At 37.7% G+C, this 24684-nt stretch overlaps 1 protein-coding gene across 1 annotated transcript in view; it reads left to right on the plus strand.

The window, feature by feature from the left end:
- dscamb (Down syndrome cell adhesion molecule b) overlaps positions 1 to 17582 on the plus strand; it is a 140365-nt gene extending 122783 nt beyond the window's left edge. Inside the window, exons 20-33 of the mRNA XM_046876766.1 lie at positions 92 to 225; positions 2474 to 2627; positions 3485 to 3602; positions 3723 to 3886; positions 4207 to 4305; positions 4477 to 4665; positions 5959 to 6249; positions 7553 to 7729; positions 7855 to 7885; positions 7989 to 8104; positions 9964 to 10113; positions 10673 to 10870; positions 11469 to 11771; positions 16191 to 17582. Coding sequence (XP_046732722.1) covers positions 92 to 225; positions 2474 to 2627; positions 3485 to 3602; positions 3723 to 3886; positions 4207 to 4305; positions 4477 to 4665; positions 5959 to 6249; positions 7553 to 7729; positions 7855 to 7885; positions 7989 to 8104; positions 9964 to 10113; positions 10673 to 10870; positions 11469 to 11771; positions 16191 to 16564 — 2498 coding nt within the window. The 3' untranslated portion in view covers positions 16565 to 17582. The remainder of the gene's footprint in view (positions 1 to 91; positions 226 to 2473; positions 2628 to 3484; positions 3603 to 3722; positions 3887 to 4206; positions 4306 to 4476; positions 4666 to 5958; positions 6250 to 7552; positions 7730 to 7854; positions 7886 to 7988; positions 8105 to 9963; positions 10114 to 10672; positions 10871 to 11468; positions 11772 to 16190) is intronic.
- The last annotated feature ends 7102 nt before the right edge of the window (positions 17583 to 24684 follow it).

Below are 24684 nucleotides of genomic sequence, written 5' to 3' on the forward strand. Positions count from 1 at the left end.
ATTTAAGTTTTTTCATATATAATATATTGCAAAATATAGGTTTTATATAATGACAAAGTGTAAATAAAATGTTGTGCTTGTCTCCAAACAGTTCCAGGTCCACCAGCTGGTGTGAAGGCTGCTGCGGCTTCTGCCTCTGTTGTCTTTGTCTCCTGGCTTCCTCCAATGAAGCTCAACGGAATCATCCGGAAGTATACCGTCTTCTGCTCCAACCCTTATCCGACGGTATGCAGCCAAACCACAATACTGTGGCATTTTCTTTATAACAGGATTTTAATATAATGCAATGTTGGTGCTACATAGCTGGAAAACATGAAGCTTTGAAAACAATTACAGGTTAATGTACCAGTTACTTGTCTCTTGAACCCATTTGTCTTTTGATTTAAAGAAATCACCCAGTTTTGGTGAAGGAATCAATTTTTAATACCAATAGTGTTTCAAAATATGCTTCATTAAGTGTTATAAAAGGAAACCTGCAAATCTATATGAACAGTGCATTAAGAAAGTGTTAAGCTGTGAGCTAAAATGCTTTAAATATTTTTTTTTTTTACATCAGTTTACACTCAATACTCTATAATTGACAAGCAAAAATCAGATTTTATTGACTCATTGACTAAAACAAACTAAGTTTTCTATGTATTATTGACCCACATATACCTTTTGCTATGATGCTTGAAATGTAGCTCAGAGGCATCTCATCATCTCAGAGATGTTTCTTCACTTAATTAGAGTCCAGCCGGGGCAAATCCAATTGAATGGACATAGTTTGACACACTCTACTGTACATAAGGCTTAACAGACAAAAATGTGTATCAGAATACCAAGCCATCAGGTCAAACCTGATTATCACTCTGGTAGAGCTCGAGATATCATGTCTGCAATTGGGAGAAACTTTGAGAAGGTTATCCATTAATGGGAACATCTCAGCACAAGACACACCTCTTTTTTTTAGTCAAATATCTATAATTAGTTTTTTACTATATAGAGAATATTATACAGAGAGCAAGATTGTGTATGTGAAACAGGTGCATTGGCACCGAGTTCACTGAGTTGTAATGGCTTCTATGTAGACATTCACTGGGTACAATTAAGGAAATAAAAACATTTTACCATTCAATTCCTCATTGTTTTATCATTGTATCATTAGTTCAGTGGACAATTAAATACAAAACTGATCATTGCAATTGTAGTCCTAAGCCATTGCAACCTATTCATATCAATTACAGTCCAAATCCAGCTTCATGGTTCATGAATTTAACCCTCTGCACTAATCTCATGCATGAGCATAACAAAATGAAAGAAAGAAAAGTCTTGTATACTTTCTGAATGCACTGTGCATTACCTCTCTTTAATAATTGATTGGATTTTTAAAGAGGCCAAGCAACATTAATTTTCCACACTTAACTAAAAAAATGGGAAGAAATGGTGGTTTAGTTTAGTTTTACAGTTTTTCAATGCCAAAGTGTTATTTGGTGGATTTGTAATAACTGAGTGAAGTCAAGTCAAGTGTCTTTAATTGTCATTGCAACAATATACAGTACAGGACACACAACTACATAGGTGCTACTTAAAAAAATTGCACAGGTGCTACATAAAAACAAAATACAGTAGGTGCAACATTAAAACTACATAGGTGCTACATAAAACACATAAAACAATATACATAAAAAACTAATCAGAACAATCAGACAAATACACAGGATATTAAATAAAGTGCTTGTGTGCAAAGATGTGTGAACACCATTGAGTGCAACAGCACAACACAATTACACTGTAACAATGTGACACCGACCAGCTAAATGTGAACTTCCATATAGTAATAGATATTGTACATGTAAACTTTTGGTAATGATCAGCAGCAGATATTTGTGCAAAAGAAATTGCATTGAATGTGCTTGAGTGTGTGTCTGTGTATTAGTCCAATCTTTTGTTGAGCAATTTAATGGCTTATGGGAAGAAACTGTGACACAGTCTGGCTCTAAGGGTCCAAATCTGAGCATCAGTAATGAACCTTTTTTTGGAACATCTACATTAGCTACATTTTACAGATTTCTTCTTTGCAACTTCGTCCTTTAAAATGGATACCCAAGATATTTTGTTAAATCTAAATATAAAATTATCTACAATCTTTTATGCACCAACTGATTTGATTTATTTACAGCAGCAGTGTGTGTATAATTAAGTGTAATGTTCAGCTGTTGTCATTATTGTGTCTTTTGTGAGGTATTTTTACAGAGGTTTTTTGTTATTTCTATATAAAGTTTCTGAAAGGTGCACCACAGGACACTTTTCCATATCCTCTGCTTGGCTATGGGTAATACTTATAGATTAGCAATTTGATGAAGAGAACAAATAACACATACTTACACTGATGTATAAGAGATTGCGTGAAAACAAAAGTACAACAAAAGTAACAAGTACAAGTACAAAAAAGTAAAAGTCTTTTTTTTTTTTTCGATTTTCCACACTGCAGGTCATCAGCGAGTTCGAGGCCGCGCCCGATGTGTATTTCCGCCGTGTGACCAACCTGAACCAGAATTGGCAGTACAGTATTTGGGTGGTGGCAGTGACTGCGGCTGGTCGAGGGAATGCGAGTGAGATCATCAGTGTGGAGCCGCAAGCTAAAGGTACGGATAGGAACGATTTGTCATCATGAAGCTGAATGAGTTGGAAACTTTACTATCGTTTACTAGGCGTTGAATCGGTGTGCAATATAATGAATAAAAAATGTAATTCTTTGTTTCTGTAAAAAAGTGTTCAAACAGTATATAACTTGTGTTACACAGTTCACACTCCTATATGGATATTTAGTATAATTCTTTCAATAGAGGCATAACATTTTACATTATCCATCATACATGTGTCATTTATAAGTAGCCACTTATTATTACCTACATCAACTTTACAACATTCTGACCGGTGAGTGAATAACACTGATTATCTCTTTATCATGGCACCTGTTAGTGATGTGGGATTTATTAGTCAGCAAGTGAACATTTTGTCCTTAAAGTTGATGTGTTAGAAGCAGGAAAAATGGGCAAACGTAAGGATTTGAGTGAGTTTGATAAGGGCCAAACTGTGATGGCTAGACGACTGGGTTAGAGCATCTCCAAAACTACAGCTCTTGTGGGATGTTTCCGGTCTGCGATGGTCAGTATCAAAGGTGGTCCGAGGAAGAAACATTGGTGAACCGGTGACAGGGTCATGGACGGCCAAAGCTCATTGATGCTTGTGAGGATCGAATGCTGACCCGTGTGGTCCGATCCACCAGATGAGGTCCTGTAGCTTAAAGAAGTTAATGCTGTTTATGCTCAAAGGTTCAGGACTGTTTTGGCAGCAAAAGGGGGACTAACACAATATTAGGCAGGTGGTCATAAAGTTATGCCTGTTCGGTGTAAGAAGGCTTGTTTTGAGGATAAAATCCATTTACTGTAGGATCCTGCTTTTAATAAATGTTGTGGCTTTACATCATTTCCTCTGCTAGCTCCTGCTCGTATCCTAACATTCAGTGGCACTGTTACCACACCATGGATGAGGGACATAGTCCTCCCCTGCAGAGCTGTAGGAGACCCTCCTCCAACCATCAAATGGCTAAAGGGAAAGTGAGTTTGATTTTGAGATTAAGACTAAGCAGCACACACTGGCATTCTGTAAATGTCTCATACAGCATATAATGCAAACTAGCATGTTTGCTAAAAGCTTGTTTTGAATTTCCCTTTTAGCAACGGGACCCCTGCTCCGGTCTCGATCGATGGTCGGCGCAGTGTCCATAGCAACGGCAGCTTTGTGATCCGCACAGTGAAAGCCGAGGATTCTGGCTACTATAGCTGTATTGTCAGCAACAACTGGGGTTCGGATGATATCACACTAAATCTACAGGTTCAAGGTGAGTCTGTGAATCAGCTCTAATGGACTCTAAAGAAAATAAATGATGATAATCAATGAATCCAAGGCTTTTGATCAGCACCAAAATCCTGTGGAAGCAGTAAAGATATATATACAATAGTTTTTTAATTCAAGACCTGATAAGGACCAGATGTCCTGATACATAAAATCATCAATCATCAAGGGTGTACTTTTATTTTGGCATGCCTTTAGAATCAAGCACACTCAAGATTTAACGAAAACCCTGTTTATTGTTGTTGTTGTTGTTCAAATAAAATAAAATACAATTTTGTAATACAAAATATCATTTTGCACATGTAGTACCTCCGGACCAGCCACGTCTCACTGTAACTAAAACCACCACCACGTCCATCACTCTGTCCTGGATCCCTGGAGACAATGGAGGAAGCTCAATCAGAGGTAAGACGTCCATGTTTGCTGGTTTCATTATTGACCTTAAAACGGATTTGCGTAAGTAATTGGCATATTTTAAGTAAGAAACATGTAACAAAGCAGATTAACGAATGGACGAGTTAAAAATTTTGGTTTGTAATTAGTTTGTAATGAGTATGTTTGCTTTTTCAATTTAAGGTTACATTCTGCAGTACTCAGAGGATAACAGTGAGGAATGGGGAAGCTTCCCCATCAGCCCCAGCGAACGATCATACCGGCTGGAGAATATGAAGTGTGGCACCTGGTACAAGTTCACCCTGACTGCTCAGAACGCCGTGGGCCCAGGACGCATCAGTGAAATCATCGAAGCCAAAACCCATGGCAAAGGTAAAAAGTATTCAATTCAATTATGGTTTATTTCTATAGCGCTTTTCACAATGGATATTGTCTCAAAGAAGCTTTACAGTATGTAAGGTACAAAAATTCAAATATAAGCAAATTATATGTATTTATCCTCAATGTTAAAGCCTGGGGTGACTGTGGTGAGGAAAAACTTCCTTAGTTGATATGAGGAAGAAACCTTGAGAGGAACCAGACTACAAATGGGATACTAAGAGTATGATAACAAATTATAAAATCATTCAAAACAACAGAGAGTGAGAAATATCATGAGCACCAGAGTGTGTGATTATGAGCAATGTCATTTCTAGAGTCTAATACAGTCAGTTGGAGTTGTGGAACCAGATGCTCCTCATAAATTAGCTTACCTGAGTTCATTATAGATTCAACACCAACTCCTCCATGCCCAAGTCCTTACATGTTCAATGATGGAAAAACAGCAAATGTAGAATGTTTTCTGAGTATTGATTGTCCAACTGGTGCTGGTACATTTCTGGATGGCCTTGCGGGGTCTGCATCTTTTCTCTGAAGGTCCAAAATCTTCATGAGGTGGGACACAACTGGAGCTGGAACAACCTCTAGATGCCTCAGAGTCCCTGTGGGGTTGGCAAGTTCTAACTTTATGAGATGTCTCACAACTGGAGCTCTCCCGATCTGAATGCCTTAGGATGGTAGAGAAAGGAAGCAGTGCAGAAAAAGTAGCCATTTAGGAAGGCAGCACTGTGTAATTATCAGGATGGTTTTGCATCAATCCCTTCAGTCTTATAACTGTGAACTGGCCACCAGGACACCGATATAAAAGTGTCCATCATACATTTTACTTTTACTTTTACATAACATTTTCCATTGTTGATTCACAAGAGTATTTTATTTCTTTTTTGTCACAATGGTGACTGTTCCAAGTTCCTTTCTTTCCGGTATGGGCTTGTTCCTGTTTTTTGGATATGCAATAAGATAATGAACTTATAAGTTGATGATCAGTGGTGTTGCTTTACATGATTGACCACAAATGTGAACATCATGATCAACTGGTCCACTTCTGGTCCTCCTGAATCTCTGAGGACCCATTAGAGGGTTCAGATATGGGAATAGTTTTAGTATCACAGCTTCACAATAAGCTAATTAAACAAAACAGAAGCACAAGCATGTAATTTATATTTTGCTGAATTTTCAGGATGAACCTGAATTCCTAAAGTACAAATTTAGCAATTTATAACTATTTAAATATCATATTTTTTCCAATCCCCTAAAGATATGTGTGTTTACATTCTCTCTCCTCAGAACCACAGTTTGCCAAAGACCATGAACTTTTCTCCAGCATCAATTCAACACGTGTGGAGCTCAATCTGATAGGCTGGAACAACGGTGGCTGTCCGATCAGCTCATTCACGCTGGAGTTCCGACCAGTAGATACTGCCCCATGGACCACAATGCAGCGCACCTCTTTACCCAAGAGCCACGTGCTGTATGACCTGCAGGAAGGAACTTGGTACGAGCTGCAAATGAGGGTGGGCAACAGCGCGGGTACAGCTGAGAAGAGAGTGCTTTTTGCTACACTGAATATGGACGGCAGTAAGTGTTTTACCAAATACGCAACATAGAGCTTGGAGTAGTTTTTGCTATATTATTAATAGAATTTCTATCATGAATGTATGCAGTGTTTATTCAGATGCATATTGCATGCTGCTTATAAACAGATAAGGATTACATACAGTGTTAGGGGTCGACCGATAGTGGATTTCACTGATACTGATAACTAGGTTGGATCATACCGATAACCGATTAAATGAATACTGGAAAAAAAAAATCCATAACACTTAATGTAAAATAGTACTGAACTTTATTACAAAAAAAAAAAAAGTACTGAATCATGAAAATGTTCTGAAGAGAATAAATATGATTTTATTATTAAAAAAATATCATTATATAATGTATTTATTATAACTAATAAATATAATATAACGCTCTCCATGCATCATGCGCCCTCCTTACAGCACGCGTTAAAATAAACAGCACGTGGTGCCAGTGATTCTCCTCTAGAGGTCGCTCTCGTAATGATTCCGGACTGGAAGTAAAACTATGGGTATGGGTTTTTGCTGATAGCCGATAGTTCCAACAATTATCGGTGCCATTTAATTGGTCCACCTATATTCAGTCAATTGGATATAGATCATTGCTTTAACATTTAAACTGATGCTCTGGTCCATTTAACATTCTTTTCTACTGTAGGTAGTTTCAAAAGAGAAACATGGACGATGCTCTGGCACTGCAATAACAGATCCTTATGTCAAAAAATGAAGCATCAAACCAACATCAACACTAATGATTACTACAGTAAAGAGCCTTTATGATGGATGTTCTCATGACAACCTTTTGCAGGTGTCATGTAGAACACTAAGGTTAAAAATAATCTACATTAAAAGCAATGTAATAAAAGAAAGAGCACTCTAGAGCTCTAATTCAGGCATATAATAAGACAATTAGCAGAGCACCAGTACAGCTACAAGGGGATAAGAGGGGGTGAGAAGGATGGTGTATTCTTTCTCCCTGACAATTAAGTTAAACTGGCCAATCATGGATGTCTGTGGGAACATATATGTGAAAGAGGGCATATACAGTAGCTCTTTCCTCCTAATGTGTTACGCTGCACTGTGATGCAGAAATGCCAGAAATTAAAAAGATGCACTAGTCTAGTCCAAAAGTTAGCCATCCCCTCCACCCCCCGTTGTTAACTCTCATAAAAGAGGGGAGAGATGGCTAGAGGGAGCAAATTCGGCGGGTGATAAAATTAGGGAGAAAAAAATTGGCATACAATTTCACTGATTAAATAAAATAAACATTCATAACCCAAATTCCCTCATTCCTTCTTTTCCAGGCACTATTGCTCCACTGCTGAAGATCGTAGACCCCAGCCAGGAGAACCGACAAGGCACTGAGGGCTTGAAAATGATGGTGACGATCATCAGCATCCTGGTGGCCATTGCGATGGTTTTCATCGTGCTGCTTGTTATGAGGAGGAGAAGGCGGGAACAGAGGCTCAAAAGATTACGGGGTGTGTAAACTGAACGCATAATGACTACACATAAGTCTACTGTTAACTTCACTTACATTTTTCTAATAGAAGCATTTGTGCTGGTTTAATCTCTTCTGTCCTTTTTTTCTCTCCTTGATTTACAGATGCAAAAAGCTTGGCAGAAATGCTGATGAGGTAAATAAACCATAATACACTGGATGCATTCGAATGATCTTCTCCTAAATTCCAAGTCACTGAAGTTATTAGAACTCTAACCAGATTGCATTTGTATTTGCAGTAAGAACACACGGACCCCGGATGCTGTAAATAAACAACAGCAAACCCTCCGAATGCACATTGATATCCCACGAGCCCAATTGCTCATTGAGGAGAGAGACACAATGGAAACAATAGGTACGAGCTTAAGTGCTTCCAAGAGTTGAACAATTGTCCAAACTTGCATACATTTACTTTAATTAGATAGAGCAAAATAATAAAAAATACTCTATGAGAAATATTTAATTTTGCATGTGCTCTCAAATGCTGAGAACTTTTATAGTCGCAGAGTGATGTATGACCCGTTGTTTGCAAAAATCACGATTGGCGTATAGCCGTCAAGTCCTGAAACTTTCTCAATGATTTTTTTTATTGAGGTTGGCATTGGTTATAAAGCAATGACACTGGCAGTTATCGAAGACTCACAGATCGAGAGTGATACATGTTAATAGTAGAGGATGACCAATAGTGGATTTTACCAATAGCTAGGTTGGAACGTACTTGCTAATAAATCAACCGATTTAAAATAAATAGTGGATAAAAATAACACACACTCCATGTAAAATGTTACAGAACTTTATGTGCATGAAAATGTGCTAAATTACATAAATATTAATATACTAATTAATAAATGTAATTATATAATTAATTGTAAATAATAAATGCTGTAAAACCTCGGTACATGTCGACTGCAGATCTTGTCAAATTCGGTACTTATCACAGTATGACAAATAAAAAAAGTGTATTCGCACTCATTGCATGCTTGGAACTCGACAATGCTCAAACTTTTGAGCGCTTCAGTTTTGCGGTCTCAAGTTAGCTCGCAAACAGTGCCAGAGCATACTGTTTTGTGATTTCTGTGCATTTTAAGTCTAAATCATTGGTCCTGAAGTGTTTAAATGCTACCACATGCTCGGTTTTTATGAGTTTTGACTTGTCACGACTTCCAGAACGAATTACAGACAAGTATTGATGTATTTTACTGTAAATTATAGCGCTCTCCGTGCACCGTGCGCTCTCCGTGCAGCACGCAGTCTCACGTTTAAAAAACAAATAGCACATGGCGTCAGTGATTCACCTCTGGAGGCCGCTCTCGTAATGACAGCTAACCTTTTTAGCCGCTCCAGCAGCAGACACAAGGTGGAAAACCTGAGCTGTTGGTACACACTTTTCAGTAATGCTTATAGCATTTCATGGTGAAAGAAAGGCATCTGGCCTGTTTATAGTCCATGTGTATGTGTATATGTGTGTGTGTGTACCGTAATTTCCGGACTATTAAACGCACCCAAATATAAGCTGCACCCACTGAATTTGACAAAGATTTTTAAGCCGCACCTGTCTACATTAAAACTAATGAACTTTACACAGGCTTTAACAAAAAACAGTGTCTGTTACACGGCTTGTATCTAAACAGTAGCCTACCAAGAAAGTAACTGTTCACTGTCTTCCTCCTTCCTTTCACAACAATTTCTTTCGAGAGTTTTTCTTTTGGCATCGTCGTTGGTTTAAAAATCACCATCGGTGAATCTTTTCTCCCGCTGCCGTGCAGCTTAGAACACAGGTGAAGTGTGTTTTTTCATGCCCGGTTGTTTTCAGCGTGACGAATGATTCGCATTTACTGTTGCCAGGCCGAGTGAGCGGCAGGTCAAACGTCAGAGGAACATCATCCATATTTATGATGTGGTGCGGCCCGATTCAGTGGGAGCGCATCTAATTTAATATAAGGAGTTTAATTGATTCACTTTAACCCGTTCGGCAATTTCATTGGTCTAATGTTATGGGGCTCAGTTTTTTTGGCTTGAAGTTTGTGAAACCGGGAAAAACCCAGGAAAAATCCATAAATTAGCCGCTTTATTGTTTAAGCCGTGGGGTTCAAAGTGTGGGGAAAAAAGTAGCGGCTTATTGTCCGGAAAATACAGTATGTATATATATAATTGTTTATAATCCATGTTATGAATGTATAAATTAGCAAACTTGTGTATGTTTTTCTTTCTCAGATGACCGATCTACAGTGCTGTTGACAGATAATGATTTTGGCGAGACGTCTAAGCAAAAGTCCTCCACAGTCACACACACGGTTCACTACCAGTCGCTGTCCCAGACAACTGGCCCACTGGTTGACGTCTCAGACGCTCGGCCTGGTACGAGTAAGTAACTAATAATCTATTGTACATTTGTACATGTTCCATATTCCTGAAAATTAATATATAAGAAAGAGTTGTTTTTTTTATGATGTTAACAGTGTATCGGGTTCCAGTTGTTTAGTCATTAGAATATTGTATCTCAGCATCTGTGGTGATCTTTTACTCGTTAAGATGGTGTTCAGGCTAATGTTATTGCTGATGAGGCTGAAATGAGCCATAGGGAAAGTAGCAGAGATATCCAGTGGAGCTGAACTAATCATAAGTAGAGTGGTCGGGCAATCTATCTAATACAGAAACACACAAACAGATTGCAATCCTTCATGCTGTGGGATTTGATTAAACCCACTATATTGACTTAACAAATCCCACAACCTCACATAAGATTTTCAGAACTATACTGTAGCTCCAGTGAAAGTTTTATGAGCCCACTCAAATAATATTTCCCCTGATATAATTTGTGTTTATTACAATACCAAGAGTCACTATGGAAACACTTTTAAGCTGCTGGATTTAAATAACTTTAAACGAGCCGTGATTCAGTCCTGGTGCTGGTGTCCCGTAGATCCCACTGCCCGTCGTACGGCTAAAGCGGGTCCTGCGACGCGGAGCCGCTATGCCAGCCAATGGACGTTAAACAGACCTCATCAGCCCATGTCCTCACACACACTCACTACGGATTGGAGGTTGCCCACCCCGCGGGCCACAGGCTCCGTGGACAAGGAAAGTGACAGCTACAGTGTCAGTCCCTCTCAGGACACAGGTAATACTGAATTTCTGAGATCCGAACAGTGCTACCAAAACATGGTTTTTGTTTCTCATGTAGGACAATAACAATTACAGTTCAACTCAGTTTAGCTTGAAATAAGAGGGTTACAGAAGTAGCCTGATTTCTTGTTATAAGCTTATTGTTTCTACTTATATTACTTATTATTTATGATACATTGCTTAATCCTAATAGTATATGACAGCTATTAGTGGTGGACAGTAAGAAAGTAAATGTAATTTGTTACTGTACTTAAGGAGCTTTTTTTCAAGTATCTGTACTTTACTGAAGTATTTCCATATGGGGAGACTTTCACTTTAACTTCACTACATTCAAAGTCATATCTCTTACTTTTTACTCAACAACATTTTGCGAAATCAGTTGTTCCTTTTTTTTTGAGCGAATAAAAACTTAACTGGTCAAACACACAGCAATCCACCAATCAGGCTGGCGCATGCTCTCTGTTTTAAACTTGTTTTGATTGGCGCTTGCTGTATCTACTTCTCACCTACATACAGTTCAGCTGCAGTTCAATGCACAAATGTCTCATTATGTCTTCATGTGTGTTTGTAAACTGCATCCACATCCCTTCCAGATCGTGCTCGGAGCAGCATGGTGTCCACAGAGAGTGCTTCCTCCACATATGAAGAACTCGCCCGAGCGTATGAGCACGCCAAAATGGAAGAACAGTTGCGCCATGCTAAGTTCACCATCACAGAGTGCTTCATCTCTGACACATCATCTGAGCAGATGACAGCCGGCACCAACGACTACACAGACAGTATGACATCCAGCACGCCGTCCGAGTCAGGCATCTGCCGTTTCACCGCCTCGCCACCTAAACCACAGGATGCCAGCCGGGTCATGAACATGGCCGTGCCCAAAGCACACAGACCTGGTAAGTTGGTTTGGTAACTTTGATTTGGCTTAAGATTTTTGATGGTTTTGTCTTTTACTAATGGCCAAGGCCTCTTTTTCTCATCATAGAGCTATACAACTGGAAGAACATTTCCTTGATGCGACGGCATGTGATGTGAGATTTTTACAAGGGTCTTTTTATTAATCACAAGCAAACAAAAATACCCAATATTGCGTTCAGATATAAAAACTAAAGATTCAAGGTGTTCTCCTAATGATCAAACACATTGTGTATTGGTGTCTATAAGTGATGCAAATAAAAACCTTTCTTTCGGCTTCTCCCATTAGGGGTCGCCACAGCAGATCATCCGTATTCATGATCCGCATGTTTGATTTGGCACGTTTTTTTACGCTGGAGGCCCTTCCTAATGCACCCCTCCCCATTTATCCGGGTTCGGGACCGGTACTAAGAGGGCACTGGCTTGTGCAACCCTAATGGCTGGGGTTGGTTCCCTGACCGGGGATCGAACCCGGGTCGCAGCAGTGAGAGCGCCGCATCCTAACCACTAGACCACCAGTGAACCTCGTCTATAAGTGATGCAAATACAGAAACAAAAAAGAGAAAAACGATTCTTTGTTGTTGTTGTTGTCATATACCTAAAGTTTTGTCTGTCAAGCAGACAAAAACATGAACATGATGAATAGGGCATGTGGATTTGCATGGTTAAACAACATGCAGCTGTTATCACTTAGGGTGTACTCCTTTTGTTTGCCATCTATTTTGACAATAATGGCTGCATGTGTAGTTTTTAGGGGATAGTTCAATCAGTTACAATTTTTAGCAGACAGTAAATATATACTTCTATACTGTACAGGCTTTTCTCCAAAGATGTTGGTCTGTTCTTCTGACTTTGCATTGAATTGTGCAAGATGATCAACAAATTCGAAATCCAGCAATATAAACACTGCCATGAGAACAACGGACAGCGAAACAAGTGTACGTTTTAGACCTGTGAATGGCACACATTGTGCCACTTAATGTACATTTCTGGTTGGTTTTCATGCCAGGCCAAGTGGCACTAATCTTCTAGATTATGTTACCTTCAGCATCTTGCCTGAATATCAGGTAACTTGCTGTACAGACTCACCTAATTCAGGGCCTGTTTAATTTACTAAGGGCCAGTTCCTTGGTCTGAATGCACAATAAATTATTCAATTCTGTCCTTCAGGCTATTTAAATGATCAAATATAAATGAAATAGATAGAAGTTGCAAAACTTCTTACAATAGGTTTAAGAATTTGACTTAATTACCTGCATGATTTCAGTCTCTTTATATACAGGTCAATCAACTATTAGCCTATAATGAATTAATTTGGCATGACATTTAGTTTTATTGCTCCTTATTGAACATTGCTTCAGTGAACCCTGTCACTCTTTGGCTACCTGCATGCCTGGGTGTATCGATTGCACTGGTGTTGGCTCCCTGTGTTGACAAATACACACACACACAAATGGATGTGTGTCCATTTTTGTTTATAAAAGTGAGCCAGGGGAACAGCGACCAGGGTGTTGGATTCTTGGGTTACCCGTCTCAGTTTAGGCTTCATTGTGAAATGCGTCTTTGTGCACCGTGAACAGAGGGTGAATAGAGGCCACCAGTGCTCATTATTGGAAAAGGTTTTTGTCTGCAGTACAAAATGGCAGTTTACTGTCACAATGGATTCATTGAATGTGCGATGGAATGAGCACACGGCCTTTATGTGACTGACTGGTGTGACAAAACACTGCTGCTGCCTCACTTCCTGAAACCGAGAACAAAAGTGCGCTCGCTATTGTCAGCATACCTACTGGACCTGCATTAAATCAGGGCTGAGAACTATTGATTGGTGGAAATCTCTGGCTGTAATATAAAAAAAAGCATATTATACTGTATATACATGTATAGAACCAAGACATAATATATAGTCCATTTGTTGTTTGAATTCGAACACAAAATTTAGGTTCATCTGCATTCTGATTGATCGAGTGCCAGGCATTTCTTTTATACACTCATCATTTTCACTGCATATAAAAGCTGTGTTAAATAATGAGCTTTGAACTCGGGAAGAAAAAAATTAAATCCCATCATGGCAGACAGAATGATGACATTGTGCTGAAATTCTTGCTGTTAACACATTGCTCTGTATTAGATGTGATATGACATGTAAGAAAAAGAGAACAATACAGATCTATTTATGAAATAAATTACGGAGCAATTATAGCTGAAGCACAAGAACTCAAAATGTTACTTTGGTATAATTATTGGTTATTTTGGGGTATTCGTTTTTTTCTTGACTACTAAATTCATTACTCTACTAAATCTATTGTATTCCTTTTTCCAAACATTTTCTTATTTTAAATAACAAAAGAAATGGTCTTTTAAGACACTATCGCCATTTTAAATTTGCCATTCAATTAATTACCAGTACCAATTACCAGTATATGCCTTAAAAATGATTATACATGCTACAATTTTCTTTTTTTTTTGTTTCTGTTTTTTTGTTTCTGTTTACTGCACAGTTATTTAATGCATTTTAGGGGTAAGTAACTTAATCAGTTTGTCAGACATGGGAAAGATTTCAAGACAGAAGAGAATAGATTATTTATTATAGATTATTTTATACTATAAATTATAGACAGATATAGTGAAATAGCCAACATTGTAGTATTGAGAGTAATACTTCTTTTTTGGTGGGACTTATGACACAAGCCATTGTTGATATTTCCTATACCAGCATGTGCTCCATATATTACACAATGTCTTGTTCATGTCCTATACATATATACAAATATATATGATGAACAGAACATGTGGCTTTGCATGGTTAAACAATGTACAGCTGTTATGACTTAGGGTGTACTCACTTTTGTATTTTGTTATACAATAATGGCTGTATGTTATTATTACAGGACAGTAAATGTATACTGGTATAAAAGCTGCACATTGACTGTTCTAAAATAAATCCAATGTGTGTGTGTTAGGGCTGTCAATCGATTCAAATATTTACTTGTGATTAATCGCAACATAATTGCACATTTTTATCTGTTGTACTTTCAATTATTACTTTTCAAGTTTTTAATACTCAAAAATATTTCATCTGAATGAATCGGATAATGGTCAGAGTTAACTCAACTTAATCGCACATTTTTATCTGTTCTTAACGTACCTTAAATCAATACTTTTTAGTTTTTAATACTTTAACATGGGCATGGGCAGATATGGATACTTTATGCAAATGTGTGTTTATAATTAGTAAAATCATCCTCAACATCCTCCGACAAAATATTATTGTTTTAAAGTAATTATGGTGTTTTAAATTGCGTAATCATCAGGACAACAAATGGAACTTTTGCTAGGTTTCCACACGGACGGTTTTAATTGGCGGATGTGTGCATCATGGTGGATTCTGGTGCTTGATTTAAGACATCAGTAAAACAAATGTTTAGTGATTAAAAATAATCTTATATTGAAGTTTATTATTTTCATTGCTGAGTAAAGAAATTATGTCATGGATAAATGTTTTGTTGAAGGTTTTAATTTTGCCTCTTGTGTATTTATTTATATTTGTAATAAAAATGGTCAAACAGAAATGTTCACTGCGTTAATCGCACATTACTAAAATTAGTGCAGTTAAAATTCATTTGCGTTAACACGTTATTAACGCATTTATTTTGACAGCCCTAATAGATATACATTTACACCGATCCGTCATAACATGACTGGTGAAGTGAATAACACTGATTGTCTCTTTATCATGGCACCTGTTAGTGATGTGGGATATATTAGGCAGCAAGTGAACATTTTGTCCTCAAAGTTGATGTGTTAAAAGCAGGAAAAGTGGGCAAGCGTAAGGATTTGAGTGAGTTAGATAAGGGCCAACTTGTGATGGCTAGACGACTGTCAGAGCATCTCCAAAACTTCAGCTCTTGTGGGGTGTTCCCTGCAGTGTCTGCAGTGGTCAGTATCTATCAAAAGTGGTCCAAGGAAAGAACAGTGGTTACCATGGCTTATTTATGGTTCAATCAGCCTTGCTCAAATTGCTGAAGAAGTTACTGCTGGTTCTTATAGAAAGGTGTTAGAATACACAGTGCATCGCAGATCGTTGCATATGGGGCTGCGTAGCCACAGACCAGTCAATATTAGGCAGGTGGTCATAATGTTATGCCTGATTGTGGCCATTCAACCTGGTTCTTTACAATGAAGCTAAGCCAAGTATAGTAAAACTGGGCTAAACAATAAAACATTACTGTGAATTAATAAAAAAATAGTTAATAAAGTTACGTAAATGCTTTCAAGTAACATAGTTTTCACACTTTTAATAATTGTATTTGAAATACAAAGTAATTGTGCAGCTGTAGTGTAACATTACAGGCTCAAGAATCATCTGCAGTGAGATAAACTTTAAATCCTTTGTGCAGCAGGTGAACTGGTCCACTTGCCTCCTTACCTGCGAATGGACTTCCTGCTGAACCGGGGAGCAGCTCATTCAGGCCGGGAAGCCACGGGTCAGACATGTCTGGAGCCACAGAGAAGTCGTACAGCAAAGAGGCCGGCCGTGTTAGCCCCGACACCCTCTGAGACGCCTTCCACTGCACCTGCCTCCTCTGGCCCACCCAGCAGGGAAGCAGTGCAGCAGTGGCAGCCAGGCTCGGCCTCCACGCTGCCACACCGCGAGCCGGGGGACCTCGCCCAGGCTGCCAAACTCAGCAGCTCGCAGGAATCACTGTTAGACTCTAGAGGACACCTGAAACAGAGCAACAACCCATACGCAAAGTCCTATACACTGGTATAACACAGGACTATAAAACATGGACCACTGGGCACAGCACTACACACAGACACGCATATTTACACACGCACACACATTTACATACACACACTTACACTAAAATACATTTACACACACACAAACATACGTACACACACAAGCACACAAACATAAAAAAAAGCTCTGATGCAAAGAAGAGCACTTTTCAGAGACAGAGATGAGCCCTGTATATACATATTTCAAAATTCTAAAAGGCAAACTTGATGTTCTTTGCATTTGTTTTCTCTTTCCATTGCGTATCACTCCCCTTATTTTTCTTTAGGGTTTTTTTTTCTTTTGTGCACTCAGCATTTCTCTCTGGCTTTCTTTCTTTCTCATTCCTTTCTTTAGCTTGCATTTTGGAATCTTTATCATTATTTTAAATAACACCGTTATGAAGATTGCTAAAATTATTTATTTAAAAATTGACAGAGGTACTACTTTTGAATTTATATCAAGGATAACTCTATAGTCATTATTATTATTATTATTATATAAAATAGATGAAAATATGAAAAAATAAAAAAGAAGGGTGAAAGGGTACAAAACATTCACTGGGGAAAGTATTTTCCAGTCTTTATCCATTAATTTTTTTTTATTTACTTTCTTTCTTTCTTTTTTTTTATTGTTGGGATGTGATCGATGAATGATTAGCTTTTTATCATGGCATCATGTTCAAAGATTTACAGAGGAGACAGAGTGGATCCGGTGAGAGTGACACAGATGGATGGCGTGTGTCCACTTTCTCGTCAGATTGTCAAGCTTTCCAAGGACTGCATGGGGACCTGAAATGTCGAGTAAAAGTGTCGGCAAAAAAAAAAAAAAAAAAAAAAAAAAAAAAAAAAAGAACAAAAAAAAAATGGAAAAAATTCCAAAAGACATTTTTATTTGTCATACTAAGGAATTCTATAATAATGTTCATATAAATATAAAGAGATCACTTTTATTTGTGGATAATCCAGGGAAAATGGTTTGGTAAATAAAGTCCTTAGTCATGTTTGCACACATCTGGTTTGATTAGGCAATCAAAATTGGGTTCACTTGTCTTTATTTTGGCCCCTCTCTCTTCACTAGTTTGTGAGACAGGGATGAGTTCAGCCTGCTCAACACAAGCACTGCAGGAAGTTTCGAAAAAGGTGGAAAGATATTGAATACTACTGACTCTAAGTGGACGTTAAATATGGGTGTAATGATACACAAAATTCAAATTCGATCAGACGAAACATCAAAGCACTGTGGTGCCACACTACAAAACATACAATAAGCATTTCCTCAATATGTGCCTTAGGTTTATATTTTCACTTGTTGAAAAAAAAAAAATTCATGAAATGATCCAGGACACTGATTCAGTATTTGTGTGATTCATTTAGATTCCACAGAACAAAACATAGATAATTGAACTCTCTGGCAAAGTTTTTACACACAGCTTTTTATTTTGCATTCTGCTCTTAACTATCTGTTGTCAGAGTTAATCTTTTGCTAGCAATATACACTAACCATGTCACATCTCAGATCTGCAGCTGTGAGCATTGAAATGCCTGCAATGAATCCTTAATTCAATTGGAGGAAAGGCCGCCTAAATGCAGCTGTGTGTGTGTGTGTGTGTGTGTGTGTGTGTGTGTGTGTGTGTGTGTGTGTGTGTGTGTGTGAGAGAGACTGACTAGGCGCTTTATACTTGTCACATAAACGAGGTGGTATCAAAAAGACTAGCTCTGTTTACAAGAAAGTACTTTGTTTATTTACTTTTACACACTATCACTTTTAAAATAGACCCCTTTCACAGCGTTCCTGCCTCTTCTGGAATATGTCCTGGAAGTGTGTCAAGCACCGTTTTTGTGATTCACCCTGAATCTCCGCAATGGTGTCAAAACCTTTGAGCTGGATCTTCATTTTCGGGAAGAGGGCGAAGTCCGCAGAAGCCAAACTCTGGCAAGTAGGGTGGATGTGGAAGTAAGATCATGTGGTTTCCGGCAGGAAACTCACGTGTGATGAAAGCTCGGTGACGGTGCATTGTTGTCGTGAAAAAAAATCCAGTTTGCTGGATCTATTATGCTGTCAATGATGCAATTGCAGACGTGGTTACGCACGTGGTCTCAGAATAGCACCAATTGCACAGCTCCAGATGTACAGATAAAAGTCGGTGCTCCCTATGACTGTGCGTGGAGCCTTGTGCTACCATCTGTTAGTGTGTTAAGCATTTCGATACCAACTCTTACATTAACAGCATAGTGAAATTCTTTTATCACATATCCCTATATCGATGTTAGAAAGCTGGGTTCAGAGCGTGCTGTCGGTCATGATACAGCATCCCTGGAGCACAGAGGTTTAAGGGCCTTGGTCAAAGATGACAAGCTGCCACTCTTGTGTTATTGATATTAGAAATAGTATAACAACATTTGTCCACTACTTACTGGTCATTATTATTATAACTTACCAGAAAGCACTCAAATTCACCATATCTCATTTTGATTGTAGGGAATTTCCATCTTGCAGCTTTACTCAAGTTATGATGCTAGGATACCATTATAGAGGGGACTTAGCTCATAATAAAACCCTAGGAGTAAAAAGGAATAAAGGTGTTTAGGCTTGAATAGCATACAAAGTTTATTACACATCTCATAATGTGTTATAACAAAAAAACTTCCCTTATATATAATGTGATAAATGTATTGTTCAATATGCAGTCATGTAGAATCTAAATTATGTTACGCTGGGTCATTACACCCTTAAATGTAAGGTCTCTTTGGGGGTTCAAATATATAGATGTATTTAGGGGTGGTGGTGGGGGATTGAGCAATATGGAGGCAATTGATTTACTAATAATTTCTTACATCCTGAACAGCTTGAAGTACTAACAGAAATAAATGTATCAAATAATCCAGAGATTAGCTATAACATGATTGATAATAAAAATAAAAACAATTTATGATATTCTCCACATAATAACTGACGATACCTTAAAAATGAAAATGACTGGTGAAGGAAAATTCTATATCTGTGTCGTGACTGCGAAACTGGATCATGTTAGTAATGTGGTGGCCGAGAGATGGTGCTGGAGGTTCTTGTGAAATATTTATCACTGGAATGACAGATGGGGTACAGACAGAGGCATTTCATGTATTCGCCACTTGAGTTTTGAGGAATTTGGCCTACGTTAAAGCACGCTATTTGGAGGTAATGATAATGATACGAGTCAAATAGGTCTATGGATTAGAGGTGTGCTTATATTTCAGAAGTTTATTTAGGATTAATTTAATTTCTTTCTCTCTCTCTCTCTCTCTCTCTCTCTCTCTCTCTCTCTCTCTCTCTCTCTTACTTCATGCAAAAGCATTGTAAATGCATGCATTTGTTAGGTTTATTCTTGAGAAGAAAATAGCTGACCTAACTAAAGGTGAAATGGAAAATTCAAAAAGAAAATGTTTGCGGTCAAGTGTCCACAAATATTTGACCAGAATAGGCTTCAGATACACTGGAACCCTAAAACTGATAAAGTGATTCCTACAAATCAATCAATGAACAATCAGATGAAGTGGTAAGTATGGGCTAGGGCACTTTACCACTGAGCAGAAAGGTTCTTACTTTGAATAAACTACAGTGTGTTAGAAATTAATGGAAAAAGGAAAAGACATAATTCCAGAGACTCAAGGCTATTTATTATTAGGTTCACTCAAAATCCTGAATAGCACTTGGTAACAAAATGCAAAAATCTTCCAAGTGTCGAAGTTTAGCAAACAGATAAAGATAATTAAATTAAAGGCGATGCAAGATTTACTGTTGACTTTAAAATGGAGTGATTGCACAATGAACTAATACAATACGCTTCAAGAATGGCTTCTTCAATGACTATTAAGATCTAAACCAAAATGTATGATTACTGTGTTTAATGTTCCATTTTGTGCCATTTACTATGATTGCGGATGATATTGTGATTAGTAATAAGAGTAGGAAGCAGGTTAAGAAGAGCCTGAAGAGGTGGAGGTACACGCTTGAGAGAAGGTGAATGAAAGTCAATAGGAGTAAGGCAGAGTACATGTGTGTGAATGAGAGGGAGGGCAGTGGAGTGGTGCGGTTGCAGGGAGAAGAGGTGGTAAAGGTGGTTGAGTTCAGGTATCTGGGATCAACAGTGCAAAGTAATGGAGAGTGTGTTAGAGAAGTGAAGAAAAAAGTGCAGGCAGGGTGGAGTGGGTGGAGAAGAGTGATAGAAGGAGTGATTTGTGATAGAAGAGTATCTGCAAGAGTGAAAGGGAAAGTTTATAGGATTGTGGTGAGACCTGAGATGTTGTATGGTTTAGAGACAGTGGCATTGAGTAAAAGACAGAAGGTGGAGCTGGAGGTAGCAAAGCTGAAGATGTTGAGGTTTTCGTTAGGAGTGACGACAATGGACAGGATTAGAAATTAGTTTATTAGAGGGACAGCGCATGTAGGACATTTTGGGGACAAAGTGAGAGAGGCCCGATTGAGATGGTTTGGACATGTGCAGAGGAGGGACATGGGGTAATCTGTAGAAGAATGCTGAGGATGGAGCCACCAGGAAGGAGGAAAAGAGGCCAAAAAGGAGGTTCATGTATGTGGTATTTGGTTTGAAAGAGGCAGATGTAGAGGACAGAGTAGTATGAAGATGGATGATCCGCTGTGGCGACCTCTAACAGGAGCAGCCGAAAGAAGAAGAAGAAGAAGAAGAAGAAGACTAGCATACAGTAGTTTGTTACACTTCAGTTCTACCTTCAAGGTTGTCAAAGCTTTATTCTGCAATGTATAACAACTAGTAACAACAACAAAAAAACCTGGATTTTTGGATTCTTCTTTATTTTTCAGTCACTAAAATATAAAGCAGTATTGAGGTAATAGTAAGTGAGAAACAGTTTCAATATGATAAACCCAATGATTCTCTCAATTTGTTAATATTATAGTGATATTTGCAAGTTGTAGGAACACAAGAACATCTGACTACAAGACAATTCTAATGCAGATAACAGATTTTTTTGCATAACAATTTTTCCCAAAAGGTTGAAAGGTTGTGTTTGCTTCAGCTCCACCATTCTCCTTGAGTCCATATAGAATGAAATTCTTTCACATGCAGCATCACACCACACCTATCTGGTGTGTTAATCAGGATAGGGTTTCTCTGCAGCCACTAGGACTTTTCTTCAGTCTTCTTCTTTTGGAACCTCCTGAACTGTGACTGGATGGCGACAGCTGCCTTTTCTGTTTCAGGGGCGTCCATGTCGATGTCAAAGTCCTCTGGGACATCCTTCTTGGATGCATCTGGAAATAAAGGAGATATTTTTTTATTTAGAATCTTTAATTTTTTTGCAATGTTCTCAAACATCTCAAATCTGTATATAGAAGCTATTGTTTCAGTAAATAAATAAATTAATATGGTTATATAGACAAACCATGCATGTTAAAGCTTAATTAGTTAATAACAAATTTAATGTTTTATATTATTATTAATTAAAGCTGCAGTGAGACATAGGCCTTTACATATATTCATACACTGAATGTCTTTTGCTGAGCAGATCCTAAAATAACTGTTCTGTTTCATTTTTTTTAGCAACGGATCATTTAGCAGATGGCTTTTAGAATGTTTAAATGAGGGCCGTGTACTGAGTCGAGCACATGTTGTTAGGGAAAACAGATGCTCAGCTGTGGGAAATCACATCATCATTATGTTTTACTAATAAGAAGTAATGGTTATGCTGAAAGCCAATTGTTACAATACTTTGAGTTAATAATAAATGGCAATGCAAAACAATGTTATGTCATAATTGCAAATTACTGTGTGAGCTGCCATTTAAGAAGAGTTAGAAACTAATAATGTGAAAATTGAATGCTTTTTGGTGTTTTTTATAACAGTCAAATATCTGATATGGCAGGATGTCCAATTCAGTGACTCCATTTTAAAAAAGTCAAAATGGCAGATCATGCTTCATATTTACTATACATTTGCAAGTACATATTCTGACCCTTTAGCCATCAAGCGATCCATCCGTCCTACTGATGATCATCAAATATGACCCATCCATTGCAGCCTGCATGTTCATGCATATAAACTATTAGTGCTACTATAAGGGTCTCAGCCACTACATTAAGACATGCGTATTATATCCACTGATATCTGCTGTAGAGCTTGAGCTATTTAATTGACTATACCCCACTCTGTGAGACCGAAGTCAAAGTCAAAGTGCATATCAAATGACAATAAGACATTTCAATAGCAAGTGTCTAGCGGGGAAGAAAAGATGGCATTAGGATTGAAACATTCAGCAGCAATTAATTTTTGACACAGCAGTTAAATGGAGCTTCACTTTTTATGTGCACCATTAGACAGATTAATTGCTATGTAGTCAATATAAAAATATGGAGAGATGGAAGTAACAAAGCAATATTGTTTTATTATTTGTGCTAAGGTCAGATTTTTTTTGTTATTTACACTTTACTTCTTTTTTTTTATTGCAGCTAATGCTTTCTACTCACTACATATTTAAATCATTACATTTCTCTATATTCACATACAGTTGAAGGCCAAATGTTGGCTCACTGTTTATACAGGCTATTGAATCATACTTGAAATTTTTACTCCATACATTTTACATTACCATATATGTCATATACATAACTTCAGTTCCATAAAAGGTTTTTTTTTTAATTATAGATAAAAGGCAGATTTATTTCCGCTATACTGTATACTATATCAGGTTTGATATCAGTAAATACAAAGTTTACATACAGTATAATTACTTACATTTGAATTGTACTGTTGGTGTAGTCTTCTAGAACACTCACAATATTTAGTCAAATGTGTTGGTTGTTCCTCCAGGATTAACTGGAGTACAGTAAATCTGTCAGGTTTGGGGCTTTGATAGCTATTCCAATACGTGTTTTGATGTTTTCAAGCCACTGTGTTACTTAGAGGTATTCTTAGAATCGTTATTCTGCTAGAAGACCCCTTCCCTGTTGCATCCAAGTTTTGGTGCCATTGCTTATCTAACATGGACAAAATGCTCCCACCCCCATGCTTCATAGTTCTTAGGTTTAAAAGCTCAGTTTATATTTTATCTGACAAGTGAACACTCCAATATGTTAAAATCAGTTTCAAAACCTTAGTCTGGATTTTCAATGCCATGTCCTGGAGAAGTTGCATCATCTTTGCCTGGCAGCCTATCAGACAATGGTGATGTAAGACTTACTTATTGTTGGAGGTACATAACTTGATGTAACTTATGCTTCCAGCTCTTAAACTAGTTTGTCATTTCTACTTCCTCCCTGAACAATACAGATTCTGCAGGGTCCCAAGTTTTTTCATTTAAAGTTAACTGTACCTAGAGTTCTTTAAAAAATTGCTCTTGGCGGAACTGGATTTGTGGAGGTCCACAAATCTTTTTTAGAATTCTTGGTTAAGCTGGCTTGACTGTCACTTGGATTTTCCCATAGTACAAGGGCAAAAAATACTGGGCAATAAATAAAGCTACTATTTTGTTTAAAATGTCCCAAGATGCCTTAATAGAGTTGATTAAAGAAATGCATGTAAAGGTGAGTGTAGGTAAATGTTTGGTCTCAGGTGTAACTGTAAACACTGAAGTCTTATACTATTCACATATTTTATTGAACCTGGTTGTTTTAATTGTTTGTGTGTGTGTGTGTGTGTGTGTGTGTGTGTGTGTGTGTGTGTGTGTGTGTGGGGGGTGTTGGGGGGTCGGTGTTTTCTCTATATTTCTGGATAGACATGTAAATAAAATTGTAGATTTTTCCCCAACTTGGCAGAAATACATCTGTTAGTTACTTGGATAATATAGTGAATTTTAGCGTTCCCTCAGGGAACTATGGTTCCATACGTAACTGAAGTAATTTGATTACTTCTATGAAATTGCTTTCACATTAACAAATCTTGTACCTATGTTTTCTCCCTAGCAATTTAATGAATGTAATGAAATTGTCTTTACACACCTCTGTACTAGGTGAGTAAATAAAAAGCAAAAATTGTAATCTATGCTGCCATATACAGTTTCTCTTTTTGTGAAACTCCTGTAAGTTGAAAGCTGATATAGCAGCACATAAGCATTGATCTTTACTAGCTGATTTGTTCCATTCTTTAGGCAATAAAC

This window comes from Silurus meridionalis, chromosome 20 (genome assembly GCF_014805685.1).
Source record: "Silurus meridionalis isolate SWU-2019-XX chromosome 20, ASM1480568v1, whole genome shotgun sequence".
NCBI classification, from domain to species: domain Eukaryota; kingdom Metazoa; phylum Chordata; class Actinopteri; order Siluriformes; family Siluridae; genus Silurus; species Silurus meridionalis.